Source organism: Cicer arietinum, chromosome 6 (genome assembly GCF_000331145.2).
Source record: "Cicer arietinum cultivar CDC Frontier isolate Library 1 chromosome 6, Cicar.CDCFrontier_v2.0, whole genome shotgun sequence".
NCBI lineage: Eukaryota > Viridiplantae > Streptophyta > Magnoliopsida > Fabales > Fabaceae > Cicer > Cicer arietinum.
The window spans coordinates 19,297,784-19,318,511 of NC_021165.2; the positions used below are offsets into that span (position 1 = coordinate 19,297,784).

At 29.4% G+C, this 20,728-nt stretch overlaps 3 protein-coding genes across 4 annotated transcripts; 1 reads left to right on the top strand and 2 right to left on the bottom strand.

The window, feature by feature from the left end:
• Nucleotides 1-2,193, bottom strand: LOC101499288 (sm-like protein LSM36B). Of its 2 annotated transcripts, none has more exons than XM_004505408.4 (4): nt 2,053-2,193; nt 1,654-1,804; nt 391-504; nt 1-295 (listed from the first exon to the last, which is right to left on the bottom strand). In XM_004505408.4, exons 2-4 carry the CDS (start codon nt 1,763-1,765, stop codon nt 249-251), a joined length of 273 nt encoding a protein of 90 aa, XP_004505465.1. In that variant the 5' UTR covers nt 1,766-1,804; nt 2,053-2,193; the 3' UTR covers nt 1-248. The 2 variants fall into 2 exon arrangements, with proteins under 2 accessions (XP_004505465.1, XP_004505466.1); XM_004505409.4 differs by having other exon boundaries at nt 1,654-1,795; nt 2,053-2,192.
• Nucleotides 2,194-4,163: 1,970 nt separating this feature from the next.
• LOC101498968 (ras-related protein Rab11D-like) lies at nt 4,164-6,640 on the bottom strand. The gene is made up of 2 exons (XM_004505407.4): nt 6,303-6,640; nt 4,164-4,833 (listed from the first exon to the last, which is right to left on the bottom strand). The coding sequence occupies exons 1-2, from the start codon at nt 6,521-6,523 to the stop codon at nt 4,398-4,400; spliced, it is 657 nt and encodes a 218-aa protein (XP_004505464.1). The 5' UTR covers nt 6,524-6,640; the 3' UTR covers nt 4,164-4,397.
• A 7,956-nt stretch (nt 6,641-14,596) lies between these two features.
• On the top strand, nt 14,597-19,841 carry LOC101499806 (probable alpha,alpha-trehalose-phosphate synthase [UDP-forming] 7). Its single transcript, XM_004505410.3, has 4 exons — nt 14,597-14,746; nt 15,266-17,308; nt 17,896-18,169; nt 19,400-19,841. The coding sequence occupies exons 2-4, from the start codon at nt 15,312-15,314 to the stop codon at nt 19,709-19,711; spliced, it is 2,583 nt and encodes an 860-aa protein (XP_004505467.1). The 5' UTR covers nt 14,597-14,746; nt 15,266-15,311; the 3' UTR covers nt 19,712-19,841.
• The last annotated feature ends 887 nt before the right edge of the window (nt 19,842-20,728 follow it).

Below are 20,728 nucleotides of genomic sequence, written 5' to 3' on the forward strand. Positions count from 1 at the left end.
GAAGTAATAACATTTAATACTACTATTTCAAAATTCCAAACTAAGCTAAAATGTTCTGCCAAGATACGCCATCAAGTATTTTAAAATGATGTTTTGCCTTAATACATATCCATAGCAACTAAATTACCATGACAAACATGAAGTAAAAAAGCTTCAGTTAGGCAACAGCTGCTAAGTAAAGACAGTCTGCATAATATTAAAAGTTACAAGTGTCTTTCAAACCAACATATATTTGGATTCCTGTACTTTTAAGCGCCTTCTGCTAGAGTCCTCTTTGAGGTACTGATGTATAGAACTGCATCAAAGGAAATAAATTGTCAATTATTTTTGCAGTCAGATATAAATCAATAAAGAATCAAGAGTATTTTGTTTCAATCACGAGTACCATACCATTATTCCCTCGAATGAATGCATCACCATACTTGTTCTTGAGTTGTCCATTAACATACTCCTCTGTTTGTTCCATTGCAATATTCATATAACCATCTAGACAAGCTAGGATACCTGCAAGATTAACCAAAAGGATTGAGACTTGAGCTAGCTTATGTGTAACTAGAAGTATCATGTTACAAATTCAGATGGACATATGCACCAACCTACACCAATATGTGAACTGATAGAATCAAACTAGTAACAGAGGTAAATGAATGATCAATCAAGAAACAGTCAATGCATCATTCCAGAGCTACCACTCAGGTCAAAGAGATCCAATAGTAGACAATGAAGTGATATGAGTCACCCTCCAAGGTGTTTGAAACCCTAATGCTCTCCCCAATCCAACCTAACCTTTTCTTTCCTCGTATACTATGCCTTTTTCCCTTTTATTTCAACATCTACTCTTAACCAATAACTAAATACTTAGTTGCGTCAGTTAGAGGTGATACAACCCTCTGTGACATGCTTATTTCTCCTAGTGTACTCCCTTTTTACTATATCATAAACAGTCTTCAACTATATCTAGATGGTTCCAAAAGAAAAAAAAGGCGAGGTCCATCTCAGAACTCCAAATTAGACAGAGAAAGTAAAAGGGATACCATCATGTTCTATTCCATTTCAACAAATCAAATTTGAAACAATTCAAATAAGAAAAGCTAATATCATTACATTTTGTTCCACTACATTCAATCTCTTTCCATTAAAAATTAGAGTGAATACCCAATTTAGTTCCTGAAAAAAACTAAGACCAAATTTAGTTCTTGAGAAAAACTAATACCCAATTTAGTCCCTGAGAAAAACTAAGCACATTTTAGTCCTTCAAGAAAAATTAATGAGTGAGGGATTAATATGTCGCAGTTTATTTTTCTGAATGACTAAAACATTTTTTATTTTTCTCGGCAGCTAAATTGGGGACCGAATTGGGTCTTCACTCTAAGAACTAAAATGATAAATTGCAAACTTAGCTTAGTTCTGCCACCAACCATCTATAAATAATGTAAACTAAGATAACTGAATAAGAAAATATGTTGTTGTCTAAATTTAAAGAATGAACCAACCAAATAAAAGATCAGCTTGTATGATACAATCCTTCTTATGCAATGATTTTGGATGATACATATCACAGATAAAGATTAACTAGGAATATGATTTGAGATCAAAATCAATAAAATCCAAATTGAAGAAAAGCAAAGAATAATGGAAAATATAGAGACGAACCTCTATAGTCAACACCAGAGTTGAGCTTGACAACAACTGGTCTACCACGAATGGATTTGAGGAAATCAGCTGGGGTTTTTGTGCTTCCTGAACCTTTCTCTGCTCCACTCATCCTTTTCTTTTTTCGTTTAAAATCTCAACCCTAAAAAAACTTCAAAAACAATAAAAACAAAATTACCATAACGAAGGTATTATACATACTAAATAAATTACAGCATTTGTTTGGGTAAAGTTGAAAAAGAAATAACAAGAACGAAAGATGTATTTGTTGACATCTCTGTGTCTTATATTAAGAATGAATTAGACACTAGAAGCAAGAAATAGAGAAAGATAAAAAAGAAATAATAAAACAGCAACAATCAAAACGAGATGAGTAAGAAGAGAGGGAGGAGAAGGTACCTGGCAGTGAGATGGGTCACAGAATCGAAAACGAGATGCAAGAAATAGGAGGGAGAGGTTTTACTTTTGCGTACGAGGGTTTGGATTGCAACACTCTGTGAGTATTATAGCGCATAAAATAAAATAAACGATTAGGTCCCTAAACAAGATTGAGATCCAATTTTGTCTCACAAATAAATAAACTCACTATTCTTTGTAAATAAATTTAAACTTTCAGTTTAAAAACTCAAATATAATATAGTTTTTCTATCAAAATATATTTAACAATTTTAAACAGTTTGAAAATATCTTTAGAAGATTTTATTTTATTTTATATTTAAATTTATATTTAAGATTTAAAATAAGATATAACTTATATTTATGTTTTGTTTCTATGTTTTTATAACTAAACAATGAACAAAAGTTTTTGATAAAAAGTTTCACACAAAATAATAGACTTCTCAATACAAAATGTCAATAAGTTCAATAAGAAGTGTGATCTCTATCAATTAACTAGAAAGACAAATTGTGATGCCTAAAGCTTATTTAAAATTCATATTTCCTTTGTTTTTCATTCATTTAAAGGACCTTAACCAAGGCTACCTTAACATTAGAGAAATAAAACTTAACTTTCAAAATATCAATTGTCTTCTATTTCTACAAATATCTTACAGTAATGCGTCTTCACTCAGAAAAAAGTAACATGAAATAATTTTTTCAAATAAAGAAAAAGAAAATATGAAATACTAATAATAATAATAATAGCACAATAAATTTGGGATATTCTGCTTTTATATCTTTTTTTATTTAAAACTCGACATTATACCATACGAATTTTATATACGCACGTAGCATTTCCGTCTTGCGACTAAATGAAGGATAATTTATTCTTAGCTAGGAGGAGATCGTATCTCGGTATGTCACTATAGTTAATTATTTTATTTTATTTTTTTATAATAAATAAATAATTATTAATTTAATAAATAAAAAATAATTAAAAAAAATAATTATATTAATAAATTCAAATAAAATACATTTTAAAAAGAAAAAAAAACATCAAATTAATGTGATTGAGTAAATATGTCAAAACAAATAACGTACTATATTATTTTAACAATTTCCTTCTATTTTATTTTGTTAATAACTCCATCGAATTTTTTCTTTTTTTGATCACAATTATTTTTTATATAACTTTGAAGATAAGAACGAATAATTGTGATAAAATTAGAGAAAAAATACAAAAAAGTTGATAATTTGTCTACAAAATAGATAGAAGGAAGTTGTTAAAATTATATAACACGTTATTTCTTTTGGCGTATCTACTCAACCACCGCATTAACTTTGATGATTTTTTTTTACTAAATGTATTTTATTTAATTTTATTAATATAATTTTGTTTTTTAATTATTTTTTATTTATTAAATTAACAATTATTTATTATAAATAAAATAAATGACAATAGATGCCACCTTGTATCGGAATGAAAAAAAATTATCTTTCACGGGTTCCCATAAAATATAACATAGACTTTTAAATAAAAAAGATATAAAAGTATCTCCATAGAATATAACATAGACTTTTAAATAAAAAAGATATAAAAGTATCCGAGAATTTGTCCCAAAAAAAACTTATAGTGCCAGTGGTAAGTTATTTTCATAATAACAGTCTATCTTTTGTAAAATAGCTCTTTTATATTCAAGCTACCTCCATTATGAAAATGAAGTAACAGGGACTCTTTTAACTTAGCCATTATAATATGACTAAGGAATAAAGTGAAAAATACTACTAATTGATATTTCAACAACTCATAATTTATTAGGCATGACCATGTAATATGGGCTACTCATTTATATATTACTTACAAACATTTCATTTCATCCTTCAATTCTCTCGAGAAGAATAAAAAATTGGCCCTGAGAAAGAAAACTAAACATATATAATGAATCACAACCAACATGTAATTGAACTTTGATTCTAGTAATGATCGTGTTTACATTTTCATCATGAATAGGAATCTTTGTGGTCTAACTTCATTGCAAAGCTAATCACTAACCAGAAACCCTCCCTCTAAGGTGTAATTTTGTAAATAGAACAGTAAACGCATCTGCACCGAACTTACAGCATAACAGATATTAAAATCCAGCAAACAGTTATGGTCTTAATTATGGAATTTAGTTACACAGACTTGTATCAAATGTGTCTATCGAAATACCGTTTTAAGAAACATAAATCCTGCATAAGGATATGCAACTAAAAAATTTACATACATACAATATGTAAGACTAAGTTTATTCTATAGAATGATTTCATGACAGCATTTACAAATTGACACAGGCTATTAAAACCACCAGCCACAGATGAAGCTTCTAATTTGAGCAGCATCCATATCTTTTCAAAACTGAAGAATCCTCTTTCACATTTATTGTTTGTCCTTTAGATGGAACACCTGAAGCACTAGCGCCATCACCAGCCTCAACAGATCTCTTGCTCACTATGTGGTATATCTGAGTAAGAACCTCGGTGAAAGCATTTTCAACATTGGTTGCTTCTAAAGCAGAAGTCTCCATGAAGTAGAGGGATTCTTTCTCTGCAAAAGCTTTTCCATCTTCAGTTGAGACAGAAACAAGGTGTCTAAGATCTGATTTATTTCCAATAAGCATGACAACAATGTTGGGGTCTGTATGATCCCTTAACTCCTTCAACCATCTCCCAGCAGTCTCAAATGTTGAACTGCGGGTTACATCGTAGACAAGTAAGGCCCCGACAGCTCCTCGGTAGTAAGCACTGGTAATGGCACGGTACCTATAAATAAACACATGAATTGAGTGATGGACAGTTGAGAAGGTGATATGAAGTACATTGTGACAGATATTGCTTTTATTTGATATATCTGTTAGGCTGCTACCAAATGGCATATATGTTGTTGTCATTGATTGTTACATGTATAGGTATGTGTTAAAAGCATTCAATTACAAGGGAAATTATAATATAAATTGCACAGTTGTCTATGATATTAGCTTCTATTAACTATTGAAGAGCTATAATATCTCAAAATGATACTAATAAGAATAGCAACTGTGCCTTTTTCCAGTTGCTGTGCCACAATACCAATAAGTTTCAAGTTTATGCAGATGACGTATGGCAGTGCACTCAATGAAAACGGCGACACTGAGGATAATTAGTGAATAAATTTTGCTTTATTGATTTTTATATTTGGAAAGGTTAAGGTGTGACAAAATTCCAAAAAATTGAAATATAACATACAAGTTCCAAGGGGACTACTATCATCAAATTGATTTCCTAACCTTTAACCGCAATTGTACTTATATTAGGCACAAACAGATCATCAAACTCAACAACATAACCCCAGTGTTGTCAACCCCAGTGTTGTCAACCACAGATCGTAGAAAATAGTGGTTTGTTCAAACTCAGATACGCTATAGTACTATAATGCTACTTAGCCTCTATTTGACAACGATTTGTACTAATTACCGTATCGCGAGCAATAGCGATCTGATCAAATTCTGCTATGCTATAGCGTTGCTATTTGACAACATTGCATAAAATTATGAAAAATGTCTAAGTTCAATTCACATTAGTTATGTGTAAGTTTTTTTACAACTGCATACCAAGACAGCTAATAAGCTTTCTCAAATAAGCGTATATACTATATACTATGATGATCGAGCAACCTCAGATAATCCAACAAAAAATTAGAATAGTGTAAGTAATTTTAGGCAAGCATCATAAATCCTCGAAATTAAGTTTGAAACAAAATGTATACATCATAAAAATATCAAGGCGGCGATGCTTATATGAATACTAAAATCATATAAATTGCACCTGGCTTCAGAAAAGAAAACAGTTGCATTTCACATAGCCAATGGAACACAGAAAGAGAAATAGTAGAATTGAAAAACTAAAATCCTCAAATGCATCACAAACAAATTCAAGTCCCATCGATTGAGAGTATTTAAGTTTGAAACCTGAACGAAACAACAGTTGACTAGATTTTACTTATCTATCGGCCGAACTTTGAATTATCACGTCACTTTTTCCTACTCAAAAGATAAAAATAAAATAACAACTCAAGTCTCTTTGATAGTTTTACTGGCAAATAGTATTCATGTCACTTCTCTCATGCGACTCAATATCCAAGGAAATAAAAAAAGAATGACAGTTTATAATACCATGACAAAAAGAGTAGTAGGAAACAGTAAGAGGTAAAATCAATATTTAGAAAAAGAGTATGAAATAAGCAAGATTTAGACCTTTCTTGTCCAGCAGTGTCCCAAATCTGAGCCTTGATGATTTTAGCATGAATATTCAAAGTTTTGGTGGCGAATTCGACACCTATGGTGGACTTGGACTCCAAATTGAACTCGTTTTTGGTGAACCTGGAAAGAAGGTTAGATTTGCCAACTCCAGAATCACCAATCAAAACCAGCTTGAAAAGGTAATCGTATTCATCATCTGCTTTGTACCCGCTCATGTTTTGTGCTTCTCTATTCCTTCCTTCACAACTTTCTCTTTTCTTACAAATTACAAATCCAAGTAAGTTGATCACGCGAAGGTAGTAGAATAACTCTATTATAACTATGTTTTCAAAATTATTTTTATAAACTTACTTTAACACCTTATATATTTTTTATCAGACGCGTCGGATATTAGATATATAGATATTATAGGATTTAAATTGGATTTTAAAATTTTAATTTCTTCATTAATAAGCATTGTATTAATTTTTTACATCTTTAGAAAAAATTAAATTTTATTTTTCTGACATATTTGAATCTCGTAATGGCCATATATTGTGAACCTCATAATGGCCATATATGTATTTGATATCTATTATATTCTATTAAAATATACTCCTAAACCATATTACAATACATCTTTAAATATTATATTAATTCATTTAAATATTACCACGTCAAAAAAATTTAATGTGACAAACATTCTTCTACCATCTTTATTATTCTATACTTACAATTTTATTTAACACTTATTTTACAAATTACAATACAATTAATATTAAATATTTGAGTATCATTGTTCCTCTTTCATTATTAGTAATGGCTCTTTCTATTATTTTAATTCTCTAATTAATAATTGGATCATTTTAAAGGTTTATCAAAAAATAAATACACAGTTAGTGAAAGTTGTTTTATATCGTATATTGCTTATGTTTATCTAAAGATAGAAAGACAGTCGAAGATATGTTTAATTCTCTATACAACTGTTTCTATTGAAATACTCGTTACATGGAATATGGATAATTTAATTTTTACTTGCATCTAATTTACATTTTTTTTTTATCCTCATTTTACATGATTTCAAAAAAAAGAAATCTTTTAGACAAGCAAAAAGTGGAAATTTTTACATTTTTTGTATTTACATCTTTGAGTTTTAATTATATTTATATGTTTTATATATCTGTAGTTAATTGTTCTTGTTGACATTTGGTCTATATAGATCAATATTTTTATTCAAATTGTGTCTATATTTTATTACAGAGTATATTATGTGTCATCTAATGTATGTATAGAATATATGTTGAAACATGAAATAAGTTTCTAATGCCAACAAACATATTTTAAGTTTTAGTGATAATATGAATAAGTTATACAATTTATATTATGACAACTTCACTGTCTTTATCAAATCATTTTTAGATATATGTAGTACATAACTCTTTAAGATTCTTTAAAGGAAGAATAATAAATATTTAATCTCTATGAGATAGACCTATTTCATATTTTTAGTTTCTACAATTGTTTAATTTCTTCAAATTGAATTACATAGTATCACAACATAAGAAGAAAAAAAACACATTTTAATAAAAATTAATTCATTTTTAGTGAGATCTATAAAATATATAATTTTATCTCTTATTAGATAACTAAAATTAATATTTAAATTAGATAGAGGAATATAATTTAGAATTAGATCAACAATTCGTTATTGAAGTATAAAGTCTTTTAAATTCAATTTATATTGTTTATCTTTTTTTCTTCTTATTATGTCATTGTTGATATGAATTTAGAAGAAAATTTGTATATTCTGTTAAATATTGAGTTTGTTTTGTATAATCATATATTAAAATATATTTTTAACTTTTTTCAAATAATAAATTGTTTTAATATTAAAAAAAATTATCACAAACAAATATTTTTTAAGGATTTTTTACCTTCTATAAAACATGATTCAATTCACTAAAGTAATTTTACATTACATATAAATTAATATTAAAAGTAATTTATAACAACATATGCACTCATCAAACCACCAAAACACCTTTTTTATGAACAAAATATTTAGGCCTTATATAGATTATTATATATATAAAAACATTAATATTTTAAAAATCTATACGTTTACCTGCACAGCTGGTATTAGTGAAGTTTGTAATTAAATCACATAAATTATTTGCCAAGAGGGCAGCATGTAAATTAAATGCCGTACATATAGGTATCACCGGGGGAATTAGCACATGATCCCATTCCGTGAAGGTCCTCATTTTTATTTTATTTTTTATAATATAATAAAATTAGAGTGAACTTTTTTTGTTAATTAAATTTATAATCTTTATAAAATTAAATTTTTTTATTCATTTTTAAAATTTATTTAATTTTATAAAAAAAATTAGAGACTAAAAATATTCGTTCATAAAAATTTTAAGACTATAATTTATTTTATTATTTTCTTAATTATTAAAATTAATTTGTTATTAAATTATTTTTAAAAATTTAAATACGATCTCTAAAATATTTAAAATAGGTATAAGTGTAACCATATGTTGGTCCCAATTGATTTAGAAAGGAATTGGAGAGATCTTGGGAGTCGCACCCAATTACTGGGAGCAGTATATATAGGATACCGTGTTCATCTATAATACAAAAACTGACTCTCACCACTTCTTTTATTTATTTATTTATTTATTCTATACTGAAAATATAGTAAATAACAACTTCATTTATTCAAATACATCCTTATTGAATATAGTCAGTGAAAAATTTAATAAATTAAAACACAATAAATAAAAACATATTAATAAAAAATATAATTAATATTATAAAATAAAAATAAAGTGAACACTTAAAATGAAATAGAGTACTTTGTAGATTCATCCCTCTCTCATTATAAAATTGATTCACTTTTGAGATCTCTTTCATTTATTTTTTGGTTTCTTAATATAATAAAAATACATTTGTTTCATTTATAAATTGTACAGTGATTTTTCTCTTTTATGAGACCAATAATTATAAGGATAATTATGAAAAATCAAGATATATTTTTAATGAAAAATAAGACACTTTTTTTTATATAAATTTATTAACACTACAACTTTTGTTAGCACCAATGTAGTTTTGTGAGGGAGTCCTGTAATATGGGACAATGAAAAATACTTGACTTTAACGAAGCGGTGTTAAACAAGTAGGGATGGGAATAGGCTAGGCCGTCCGACAGGGGCCTATGGCCTGGCCTACTTATGGCCTGACCTGGCCTATTTAATAAAAAGACCAGGCTCAGGCTATTTTTAAAGCCTATTTATTTAAATAGGTCAGGCTCAGGCTTATAAAGAAGCCTATTAGGCCTGACAGGCCGGCCTATATATATTTAATTATTTATTAATGTTATTTTTTATTATTATATTCAATATTATTTCTTATTTTAAATTTTATCAATTAGACAATCACTCAATAGTCATTCCATATTCGATAGCCATTCCATATTTGGTAGTCGTTCCATATTCGGTAGCCATTCAATTAGTCAATAACTCAGTAATCCTTCCATATTTGTTTGAGAGATAATAATTGGTACATTTGTTTCAAAAAAAAATCTATTCTTTGAAACAAAGAATTATATTTTAGGGTTTAAAGGATGTTTGTTTCAGATTTTTTAAAAATTATTTTGTTAGAAAAATTATTTTTTGTTTAATATATATAGATATGTACATTGATATTGGTACGTGGAGAGCATTTAAATATTTTAATATGAATAAGGCTTTTAAATAGGCTTCCAGGCCAGGCCAGGCTTTTAAAAAGGCCAGGCCAGGCCGAAAAAAAAGCCTATGATAGGCCGTAGGCCAGGCTTAGGCCTAAAAAATTAATCGTAGGCCAGGCTCAGGCCTTGCAAAGCCTGGCCTGGCCTGGCCTATTCCCACCCCTATAAACAAGCCACTAAAATGGAACAAGTAATATTTACAACTAGATAAAAGATCCAATTGGAAATAATTTCAAATCATGATTTAACTGGTTCAACAACGTTTGGACAAGAATACTAATAAATAAACAATAAATAAAATAAAATTAAAAAAGTAAAAATTAAAAAACTAAAATAAAATAAGTTAAAGAAATAATAAAAAATTTAGTATAATATTTACAAATAGTTTTCATATTATAAGTAAAAGCAAGAAAATGGTCACTTTATTTTGTATTGGTAGGTAGGGGTGGGAATAGGGCAGACCAGGCTTTGAAATGTCTAAGTCTAGCATACGATTTATTTTTTAGGTCTAAGTCTAGCCTACGACCTATCATAGGTTTTTTTTTTTTGCCTGGTCGGTCTGACCTTTTTAAAAGTTTGGTCTGACCTCGAAATCTATTTAAAAGTCTTATTTACATTAAATCATTTAAATGTTCTAACAAAATAAGTTTAAAAAAGTCTTGAACAAACATACTTTAAACCCTAAAACATAATTTTTAGTTTCAAATAATAGATTTTTTTCTAAAACAAATGCACTCATTATTAGACCTGTCAGACTTAATAGTTTTTTTATAAGCCTGAGTTTGACCTATTTAAATAAATAGACTTTAAATACAGCCAGAGCTTAACATTTTTATTAAATAGGTCAGGTCATCATAAATAAGACAGGACGGCATAGCCTATTCCCATCCCTATTGGTAGGTATATATTTGTCACATTTTTATTGAGCCATATAGTTTCACTAATTCATTGTATACAAGACATGAGGGATTCCTCGAAGTTGAAGAAAATAAATGTTCTTAGTTTTTAAAGGGATACGGCTACTTTATACACAAAAGGGTAAGTAATGATTAGGAAGAGAATAACACTTAGAGATTGTGAGAAAATAGATAAGTGCATGACAAAATTACTAGTATTTAAAATTTCAACTTTACAAAGAGGATGCCATGTGCATAATAGGAACTTTTCATTTCTTGATGTTGAGACATGTCATAGTGGTTGTGGTCTTGGTTCTAGAATAACATAAATATCTCTAATAAAAAGTGATATATGTCAACAACAAAAAGAAAAACAATAAAACAAAGTAGGAGTAGTCTAGTCATTCTATTTCAATTGATGATTTTAATTTTTTTTTTTTAATTTAAGGAAAAAAATAATTTAAGACGCAAGATTGAGATCATATGTGAAAATATTTATTGAATTTGTTAAGAGACTTTGTGCAAATAATGTTTTTTCTTCCCACAACAAATCACATATAAATTAAGTTTTTCGCACATATAAACTACTTATGGTATCATTATTTTGCACTAAATGAAGTTTTTTTCTTTTTTCTTTTTCATTTTTTTTATCATGCATATTAATTCTCATTGCACTGTTTTTTTTAATATATATACAATAAAAAACACAATAAATATAATATTATTAAGGATATACGATAATTTTTTATGAATAAAAATTTTAATACATCTTTTTTAAATATAAAAATAAGTTGGTAAAAATTTGTTAAATCAAACACTTTTCAAATAATTTATAGGTTAGCATGAATTGAAGATAAAAATAAGAAGTTAAAACAATGATATTTTTAAATTGTAAAATATTAAAACAAATTTTAAAACACGAGAATAAAAAATGAAAGAAGTTTTTATTCAAACCAAAGAAATCATTAATACTCATTACAGAAATATGGTATATTATAATATTTTGGATTTGTGATACTGATTTAATAGTTTATTAATTAAAGTTGTTAGCAATGCTTAAGACCAAAAAAAGAAAATTGGTTAGCAATGTTCGATTTCCTTGTCTCTTTTTTATACTTCTTTTATGGGGTAAAATTCAATTAGGGATTGTTTAATATACATGATAATAGACGTAATATGATATATTTATTATATTTTATTTTATTTAAATTTAGTGTTTAATGAATTAATATGATATAATAAAATATATTTAAATTTTATTATATCTTGTCTCTGTAATTATAAATCTTATCTTATCTCTATAGTTATAAAAATTAATAGATATCTTTATCAAATATAAAAAATTAAAATATAATAAAATATAAATACAAATAAAAACAATAGAATTTGATATTAAAATATTAATTAATTTTAAAAAATATGTGTGATTTATGACAAGGATAGTTTTGTCATTTTATATAATTAATAAGTTATTATTTAAAATTTTGAATATTAATTTAAATATTTAAAAAAAATTAAATTAAATATACAATTCTATGATATAGAATCATCTAAATACATTAATTACTCATATGTCATTAATTAAATTAAAAATATGAAAAAAATTTGAAGTTAAAAAGTAAGTTTTTATAGTGCTTTAAATCAATTTTATATGTTTTAATCACTATAGTATTATATGTGACATTAGCATTCACATCATCATTTTTTAGTTAAAAAATCATGATAAAACAAAACTGTCATTTTTAAAATAAAAAAATCAATTTGGTAATTAATAAAAATAAAAAACTAAAACTATAATTAAACTAAATATTTATTATACCACTATGATATTCTATCATTTTGTTATTTTATATTTTATTATGTTTTTATTTTATTTTGAGCTCTAAAAAATTCATAATTTTATACATGATGTATTTTCAATAGGGTAAGACCTACCTAAATTTTACTAACAAAATAGATAATGTTGAAAAGACTGTGTTATGATAAAATAAAAAAATAAAAAATAACGTAAAATTGTGCTTTGAAAAGTTAGATAAAAAATAAAGTTTAAAAGATAAAATATATAACATTAAAAACGTAAAAAAGATGCACAAATTTAGATATTATACTCTCTCTAATTTGGTATAAATTGCAAGCGAATTGCATTTTTTAAAATGAAAAAAAAAATTATCAATTATAAAAAAGAGACAATTATACTAGGGAAGAATAAAAAAAATTGTGAAAGATAAAAACAAAAACAAAATTACTAGTGTTTGAGATGCATTTAATGGTAAATGTAGTTTGAAATATTTGATTATAAGGAAGAATCAAAAAAGTTGTGAAATATAAAAACAAAAACAAAATTACTAGTGTTTGAGATGCATTTAATGGTAAATGTAGTTTGAAATATTTGATTATAAGGAAGAATCAAAAAAGTTGTGAAATATAAAAACAAAAACAAAATTACTAGTGTTTGAGATGCATTTAATGGTAAATGTAGTTTGAAATATTTGTTGATATAATTAATGTATGCCGAATTTTGAATATGATTATTGTTAAAAAATAATTTATAAAGAAAAAATTATTATTAATTTGATTTATTTTCTAGATAATTAAAAAATGTTATAGATGATTTATTTTGTGGTTCTTTTTGTTTATTAAAATTTATTTTGATTTTACCATTTTCAATAAAGAGATAATAATTTTTTTGAAGTTAAATAATTATTTACATTTTTAAAACAATAAAAATGTTAAAAATACTATTTTATTATTTTTGAAAATATATTTTTACTGATTAATATTTAATTTTTTTCCATGACAAAAAAGCACGCTGTTTTAAGAGATATAGATAATTTTTGCTTTACTAGATATAGATAACTTTTTTAAAGAAAATGAGATTTTTTTTTTTGACTAAAAAAAGGAGATATTGGTAAATGCATTCCGTGAAATGGATAATATATGAGAAATCATATGTAGACTTTTCAGGTTTTTCACTTTGTACTCTGCGGTGATTTTTCACTTCTCAAAATTTCCCACTACCCTTTTTGCCCCTGCTCTCGTGGTGTGTAGGGTACACAGCACAGTGACGCACCAACGTACTACCCAGTACGCGTTTAAGTTTTCAGCACGTGAATAGCGCGTGGTCAATGCTCTCGCCGGGTGTTGCCAGCTGGCAATTAGGTCGGCTCACTCCGCTGGCGAAACCTTATCCAATTTCTCATTAAAAGGTTCGATAATTTCACCCACCCCACCTCAATTCCTCCCTCACTATCAACCCTAATTGGTCACCACAAAACACACCAATCATTACATTTACGCTATTGTCTCCCTTGACTACCACATACGTGTGAAAACAACTTCCCATTGGTCCGTGACGTAAGCGCGTCAACACACTAGGTGTCACCGTACGAAACAATAGATAAGTGTTCACGATTAACTTGTGCTTAAAAAATTAAAATAGAGATAGAGAGAGAAAATGTTAAATTTTAGATTTTTTGAAAATATTTTTCCGTTCACTTCATTTCTCACTAATATAAAGCAATTGAATAATATCAACATGTCAAATATTATATTAATTAATTCCGTGAATCTTCGGTTTATTATATTATTTCAGTTCAATAACGCTTTCCTAATTCGTGATTCAATTTCTTTTTTGTGAGAAGACGAAGAATAAGAAGGAGAAGAAAGAGGAAGAGAAAGGGGAGATCTTGTGTAAATAAGAAAACCCTAGTTTTTCCTTTTTTGGTTATTTTTGCAAATTTTCATATTAATTCAGCTCCAACCTGCTACTGTTATCAATAAGGAATTTCATATCATTGCTTCAATCGCACAAGGTTCGTTTTCAATTATTTGTTCTGTTAATTTTGTGTGCCCTTTTTTTTTTTGTATCGGGTTGAAGAAGGGGAAAGAGAAAGGTATATTTTTTTTGTTGCTTAACTTTATTTGTTTTTAATTGAGTTTTATTGCCATCGATCTTATTGTAGTGATAATCGTTGGAGTTTTGATTTTATGATGTACTTTCCCCTCTTTTTGAAAAGGGTATTTTTTTCCAATGCTCATTGTGATATAACCCGTTTTGGTGGTGTACAATTTGTGGCTTTTGCATAGTGTGCTAGATTGGAACGTTTCTTAGAAAATTACCGAGCGCGTGTATGTGATGATGTATCTGCATTTTGGTAAACTGGTAATCGTTTGCGTCCAGAAAGGACAGAGCACAAATTAGTGTGTTTTGATTATCAATTCATTTATATTGTTCTCATGTATTGATGTATGAGATTCTGTATGTTTTTGTGTTGGTTGGGAGTATGGTTGTTTTTATTTCGTCAATGATTAATGTCTTGTTAATTTTGCAGAGTAAACGAGTTTTGTGGAATTGTGTGTTTCTGGAAGGACGCAAAGATGATGTCCAGATCATATACAAACCTTTTAGATTTGGCTTCTGGGAATTTCCCGGCAATGGGATCGGGGAGGGAGTTTAAAGAACGAAGGCGGTTGCCGAGGGTAATGAGTGTCCCTGGGATTGTCTCAGAGCTCGATGATGATCAGGCAGTAAGTGTTTCTTCTGATAATCCGTCAACTATTTCTACTGATCGAATTATCATTGTAGCCAACCAGCTACCTTTGAAAGCAAAGCGAAGAGAGGACGACAAAGGGTGGAGTTTTAGTTGGAATGAGGATGCCTTGCTCTTACAGCTTAAGGATGGATTTCCAGAAGAGATGGAGGTTCTTTATGTTGGGTCTTTGCGCATTGACATTGATCCCGCTGAACAAGACGATGTGTCGCAATATTTATTAGATAAATTTAAATGTGTCCCTACTTTTCTACCTCCAGATGTTTTGGCAAAATTTTATGATGGCTTCTGCAAAAGGCAGTTGTGGCCACTTTTTCATTACAAGCTACCATTTTCAACAGATAAAAGTCACCGTTTTGATCGCTCTTTGTGGGAAGCCTATGTTCTGGCAAACAAGCTTTTCTTTCAAAAGGTAGTAGAAATAATAAACCCCGAGGATGACTATATTTGGGTTCATGATTACCATTTGATGGTGCTGCCGACTTTTCTAAGAAGGCGTTTTAACAGGGTTAAAATGGGGTTTTTCTTGCATAGCCCCTTTCCATCATCAGAGATATATAGGACTCTTCCTGTCAGGGAAGAGATAATGAAAGCTTTACTAAATTCGGACATCATTGGATTCCATACTTTTGACTATGCTCGTCACTTCCTTTCCTGTTGCAGTCGTATGTTGGGTCTAGAGTATCAGTCAAAGAGGGGCTATCTAGGGTTGGAATATTATGGGAGGACTATCAGTATTAAGATCATGCCTGTTGGGATTCACATGGGTCGGATTGAGTCTGTTATGAGAATGGCGGATGAGGAGTGTAAGGCAAGGGAGCTCAGACAACAATTTGAAGGAAAAACTATTTTGCTTGGTATTGACGATATGGACATTTTTAAAGGCATAAATTTGAAGATTTTGGCTATGGAGCAGATGCTCAAACAACACCCCAAATGGCAAGGAAGAGCTGTTTTAGTCCAGATAGTTAATCCTGCTAGAGGTAAAGGGATACATGTAGATGAGATACATAGTGAAATACAAGAAAGCTGCAGCAGGATCAACAGAGTGTTTGGACGACCTGGTTATGAACCTATTGTTTTTATTGATAGGTCGGTTCCAATTACTGAAAAAGTTGCCTTTTACAGCCTTGCCGAGTGTGTTATTGTCACTGCTGTAAGGGATGGGATGAACCTAACTCCTTATGAATATATCGTTTGTAGACAGGGAATATCTGGTTCTGAATCATCTTCCAATGTGAATGACCCAAAGAAGAGCATGCTTGTAATATCGGAATTTATTGGGTGTTCTCCATCACTTAGTGGGGCTATCCGTGTCAATCCATGGAATGTTGAAGCAACGGCAGAGGCAATGAATGAGGCCATTTCAATGGGTGATGGAGAGAAGCAGCTTCGGCATGAAAAGCATTATCGTTATGTCAGCACTCATGATGTGGCTTACTGGTCACGTAGTTTCTTGCAAGACATGGAGAGGGCTTGCACAGACCTTCTTAGGAAAAGATGTTGGGGAATAGGTCTTAGCTTTGGATTTAGAGTTGTGGCACTTGACCCTAACTTTAAAAAGCTCTCAATTGATGCTATGGTTTCAGCTTACAAGAGGGCAAAGAGTAGGGCCATTTTGTTGGACTATGATGGTACTGTGATGCCACAGAACTCTATTAATAAGAGTCCAAGCAGGGAGGTTATCTCTCTTTTGGAAAGTCTTTGTGCGGACCCCAAAAATGTAGTTTTCATTGTCAGCGGGCGGGGTAGAAATAGCTTAAGTGAATGGTTTACTCCCTGCAAAAAACTTGGAATTGCTGCAGAACATGGGTACTTCTTGAGGTCTGATCTCTCTCTCTCTCTGACATTCAAATTGTTTATTTTCTTTTACTTTGCATTGGTTGTTCAGAAATTACATATTGCACGAGTTATGTGAAAATAATATTTTAGGCATCTTCATACCATGAACTTGTGCTGTAGAGTTGCGAAGTGGCATTTTTTTCTAAATGCAACAAATCACAATAACTTCCTTCTTCCCTAGGTTTGAACATGGGCTATTAGGTGGGGATCAAAGTGTTTTTCAAGCCCAATTTGATAGTGTATGGTTTACTGAAATTTGAAATTTATTTTTCTCTAGCTTTGCAAATGCTGTTAGTAAATCATCTTACACTTTAGTTTATATCAGCGTTAGAGCATCTGCATTGTCTTATGGCAGTCATGCCATGGAGAAGTTCCTGTTAAATGGTAGTTTTCTTGCTGAAAATGTTTTTTATTATTCCTTCATGTTTGGATCTGCATTGATCTAGAAGCTAAATTTACACTTTGCTTACATATAGTTTCCCAAATGTTCTCTTTCTCGATCTATTTTGTCCTGTGTACTCTGCTTTTTATAACTTGGCCAATTTTTGAAAATTTTGAGCATTTTTCAGGTGGTCCCAGAATGGAGAATGGGAAACTTGTGGTAACTGCTCCGATTTTGGATGGATGCAGATTGCTGAACCCGTAATGAAACTATATACAGAGGCAACCGATGGTTCCAGCATTGAACGAAAAGAAAGTGCTTTGGTCTGGCAATACAGGGATGCAGACCTTGGTTTTGGATCTTCTCAGGCTAAGGAAATGTTAGATCATCTAGAAAGCGTTTTGGCCAATGAGCCTGTTGCTGCAAAGAGTGGCCAATTTATTGTTGAAGTGAAACCCCAGGTATATATAATTTTTCTGAATGATTTGTCAATAAAAAGAACGAGGCTTTTCATTTTGCAATTGATAATATGAAAATATGCCTTCAAAAATGCATTCTGGAGTTTGGATTTCAAATTTATCACACACAAAAAAAGAGCTTAGATTGCATGATTTAGGGCATGTTTGGTTTCAATTTTTTGTTTCCCATTTAAATTACAAAATGATACTTTGTTTTCATTTTCAAAGTTTTGTACAACAATTTTTTTCTCTATATCCTTAACTTTGAAAACAGAAAACAAAATGAAAACAAGTGAAAACAGAAAATTGGAACATCCAATAGGAACAGAAAACCCTTATGGGCCTGTTTGGTTTCAGAAAATGTTTTCAATTTTAATTACAAAAATGACACTTTTTTTCTATTTCAAAGTTTTGTGTAGTACATTCTGAAAACAACACAGCTAGTTGTTTAACCTGTTTCCCATAAAGTAACTTTTAAAACAGGAAACAGTAAAAACAAGTTGGTATTTTCGTAATTAAAACAGAAAATAGGAACAAAAAATGTTATGTGAAACCAAGTACGTCCTTAGTTTTTAATACTTCTGTTGTTTGCTGCACTGTATTATATCTGTCCCTTCTGCTTTCATATTTTTTATGTAGGAATCATTAGATTATTTGTTATAGAGCTAAGAGCATAGGGTTGGGTGAGCCGCAGATAGCTCATTACTAGTACTTCTGCAATTTTATTGTTGGAGCATTATTTACTTTGGCCATTATTTTGTTCAAAATATTGTGGTAATTAGTAGTTGGGAATGATTTGTTGTCGAACTATTTGTAAGACAACTTTTTGTTATGGGAAACAAAATGACATGGAGGAAGTACAATGAATATTATGTTCTTATGATTCTATCTGGTTCCACTACTGGACCAAGAACCTTACCTATTTTATCCTAGTCTTGGATATCTGAATCTGACATATTGAAAGCCCCATTAAATTTCTCTTTCTTCTAATGTTTTGGATTTTCAAGCCTCCTGTTGTTACTCTGGATAGTGGATACAATTGATGTTGTTAAAGTACTAAGTAGTTTTTCTTTTTTCTTGTTTGGAGTAGCTTTGTGGTTAATATTTTGAACTTAACACTGAATTCTTATATCCAGCATAGTAGTTTGTTGTTACCATATGATCTTGGCATAATTTTTGTGTGCCACACACCCTTTTGGAAAAGGATGATTCATCTTACCATTCACATTGCAGGATGTGAGCAAAGGCTTAGTTGCGGAAAAGATATTCTCTTCAATGTCTGACAGTGGCAAACAAGCTGACTTTGTGCTGTGTGTTGGGGACGACAGATCAGATGAAGACATGTTTGAAATAGTTAGTAGTGCAATCTCAAGAAATATTCTTTCCTCTAATGCTTCTGTATTTGCTTGCACGGTTGGACAAAAGCCAAGCAAAGCCAAGTATTATCTGGATGATACTTCTGAAGTAATATGCATGCTAGAATCTTTGGCTGAAGAATCAGATTCTTCACCCTGCATAGGAGAAGATTCAGGGGATTCCTCTTGAAGACAAATGTTACTGAGGTTTCTCTTGATTTAGGTGATTTTTATTTTTATTTTATTTTGAAATGTAATATTCTTTGTGACAATTGGGGCGCTTGCAGAATATGTTTTCATAAAATTTTCCTTTTCTTTGATTTTTGTTTTTGTTTTTCTTTCGGTTATATATTACATATATTTTTTTTGGGGGAAAATCCCGTCATTGTTTTCTGTCCTTTTTATTGTAGATTCTACTATTATAGTTTTCGAATAGCAGAGGAAGATTTTAATCTGGATTTCATTTTGTATACCAAATAAAGGAAAAAGTGAAAGCTCATGCTTGACAATGGTTACCTTTTCAAAAACATTACATTTGATAGGATATGGAAAAGTAGATTTTGGATTTTGTTAGCAATTTATTAAGATAAGAGAAATACACAACAAATGCTTTTGAAACAATTGAAATGATACATATCCTGTCTTTCTTAATCCGTGATTAAGTTGATTAAGGAAGTCAGAGGATAATACTGACCAAGGTAATTAATTAACCTGTATTGATATTGTTTCAAATTCGTTTCACTTAAGTCAGCTAGTTCTGGCTGAAGTCTTTGTTGAAAACACACAAAATTGTTAGTAGTAGTAAATTAATATTGTTGTCATTTGTTGAAAAGCTAAATTGAGTTTATTAATATGCTTTTTGCCTAATTTAAATGTCATAGGCAACGCTATTGCAGTACAATTCCTTGGAGTAAAGATGTAGGAAGATTTTCCTTAAAGCCAAGTGTGATAATCCGAGTGTATTAAACAAAATATCACTTCTTCCTTTACAAAGGAAAGAAAATGACACCTTCAAATTTCAAGGTCTCGTGTTTTTTTTTTCTTTCTTCCTATTCATATTTATTTATGTATGAATTAAATAAATTTTTGGTTCTATACATATTATTTTTTGGGCTTTAGTCTTTTTAATTTTTTCTTTTAAATAATAGTCCTTTAAATGTTCTTTTATTAACAATTTTAATTTCTATTTTTAAGTTAATGAATATAT

Bases quoted from the DNA above. Each gene is read 5' to 3' on its own strand.
- LOC101499288 (XM_004505408.4), bottom strand. From the start codon at position 1,765: ATGAGTGGAGCAGAGAAAGGTTCAGGAAGCACAAAAACCCCAGCTGAT. The intron at 505-1,653 runs GTTCGTCTCTAT...TTAATCTTGCAG, and splicing joins CTCTGGTGTTGACTATAGAG to GTATCCTAGCTTGTCTAGAT. The intron at 296-390 runs GTATGGTACTCG...CCTTTGATGCAG, and splicing joins ATTCATTCGAGGGAATAATG to TTCTATACATCAGTACCTCA.
- LOC101498968 (XM_004505407.4), bottom strand. From the start codon at position 6,523: ATGAGCGGGTACAAAGCAGATGATGAATACGATTACCTTTTCAAGCTG. The intron at 4,834-6,302 runs GTCTAAATCTTG...GTTTATTTATAG, and splicing joins GACACTGCTGGACAAGAAAG to GTACCGTGCCATTACCAGTG.
- LOC101499806 (XM_004505410.3), top strand. From the start codon at position 15,312: ATGATGTCCAGATCATATACAAACCTTTTAGATTTGGCTTCTGGGAAT. The intron at 17,309-17,895 runs GTCTGATCTCTC...AGCATTTTTCAG, and splicing joins GAACATGGGTACTTCTTGAG to GTGGTCCCAGAATGGAGAAT. The intron at 18,170-19,399 runs GTATATATAATT...TTCACATTGCAG, and splicing joins TTGTTGAAGTGAAACCCCAG to GATGTGAGCAAAGGCTTAGT.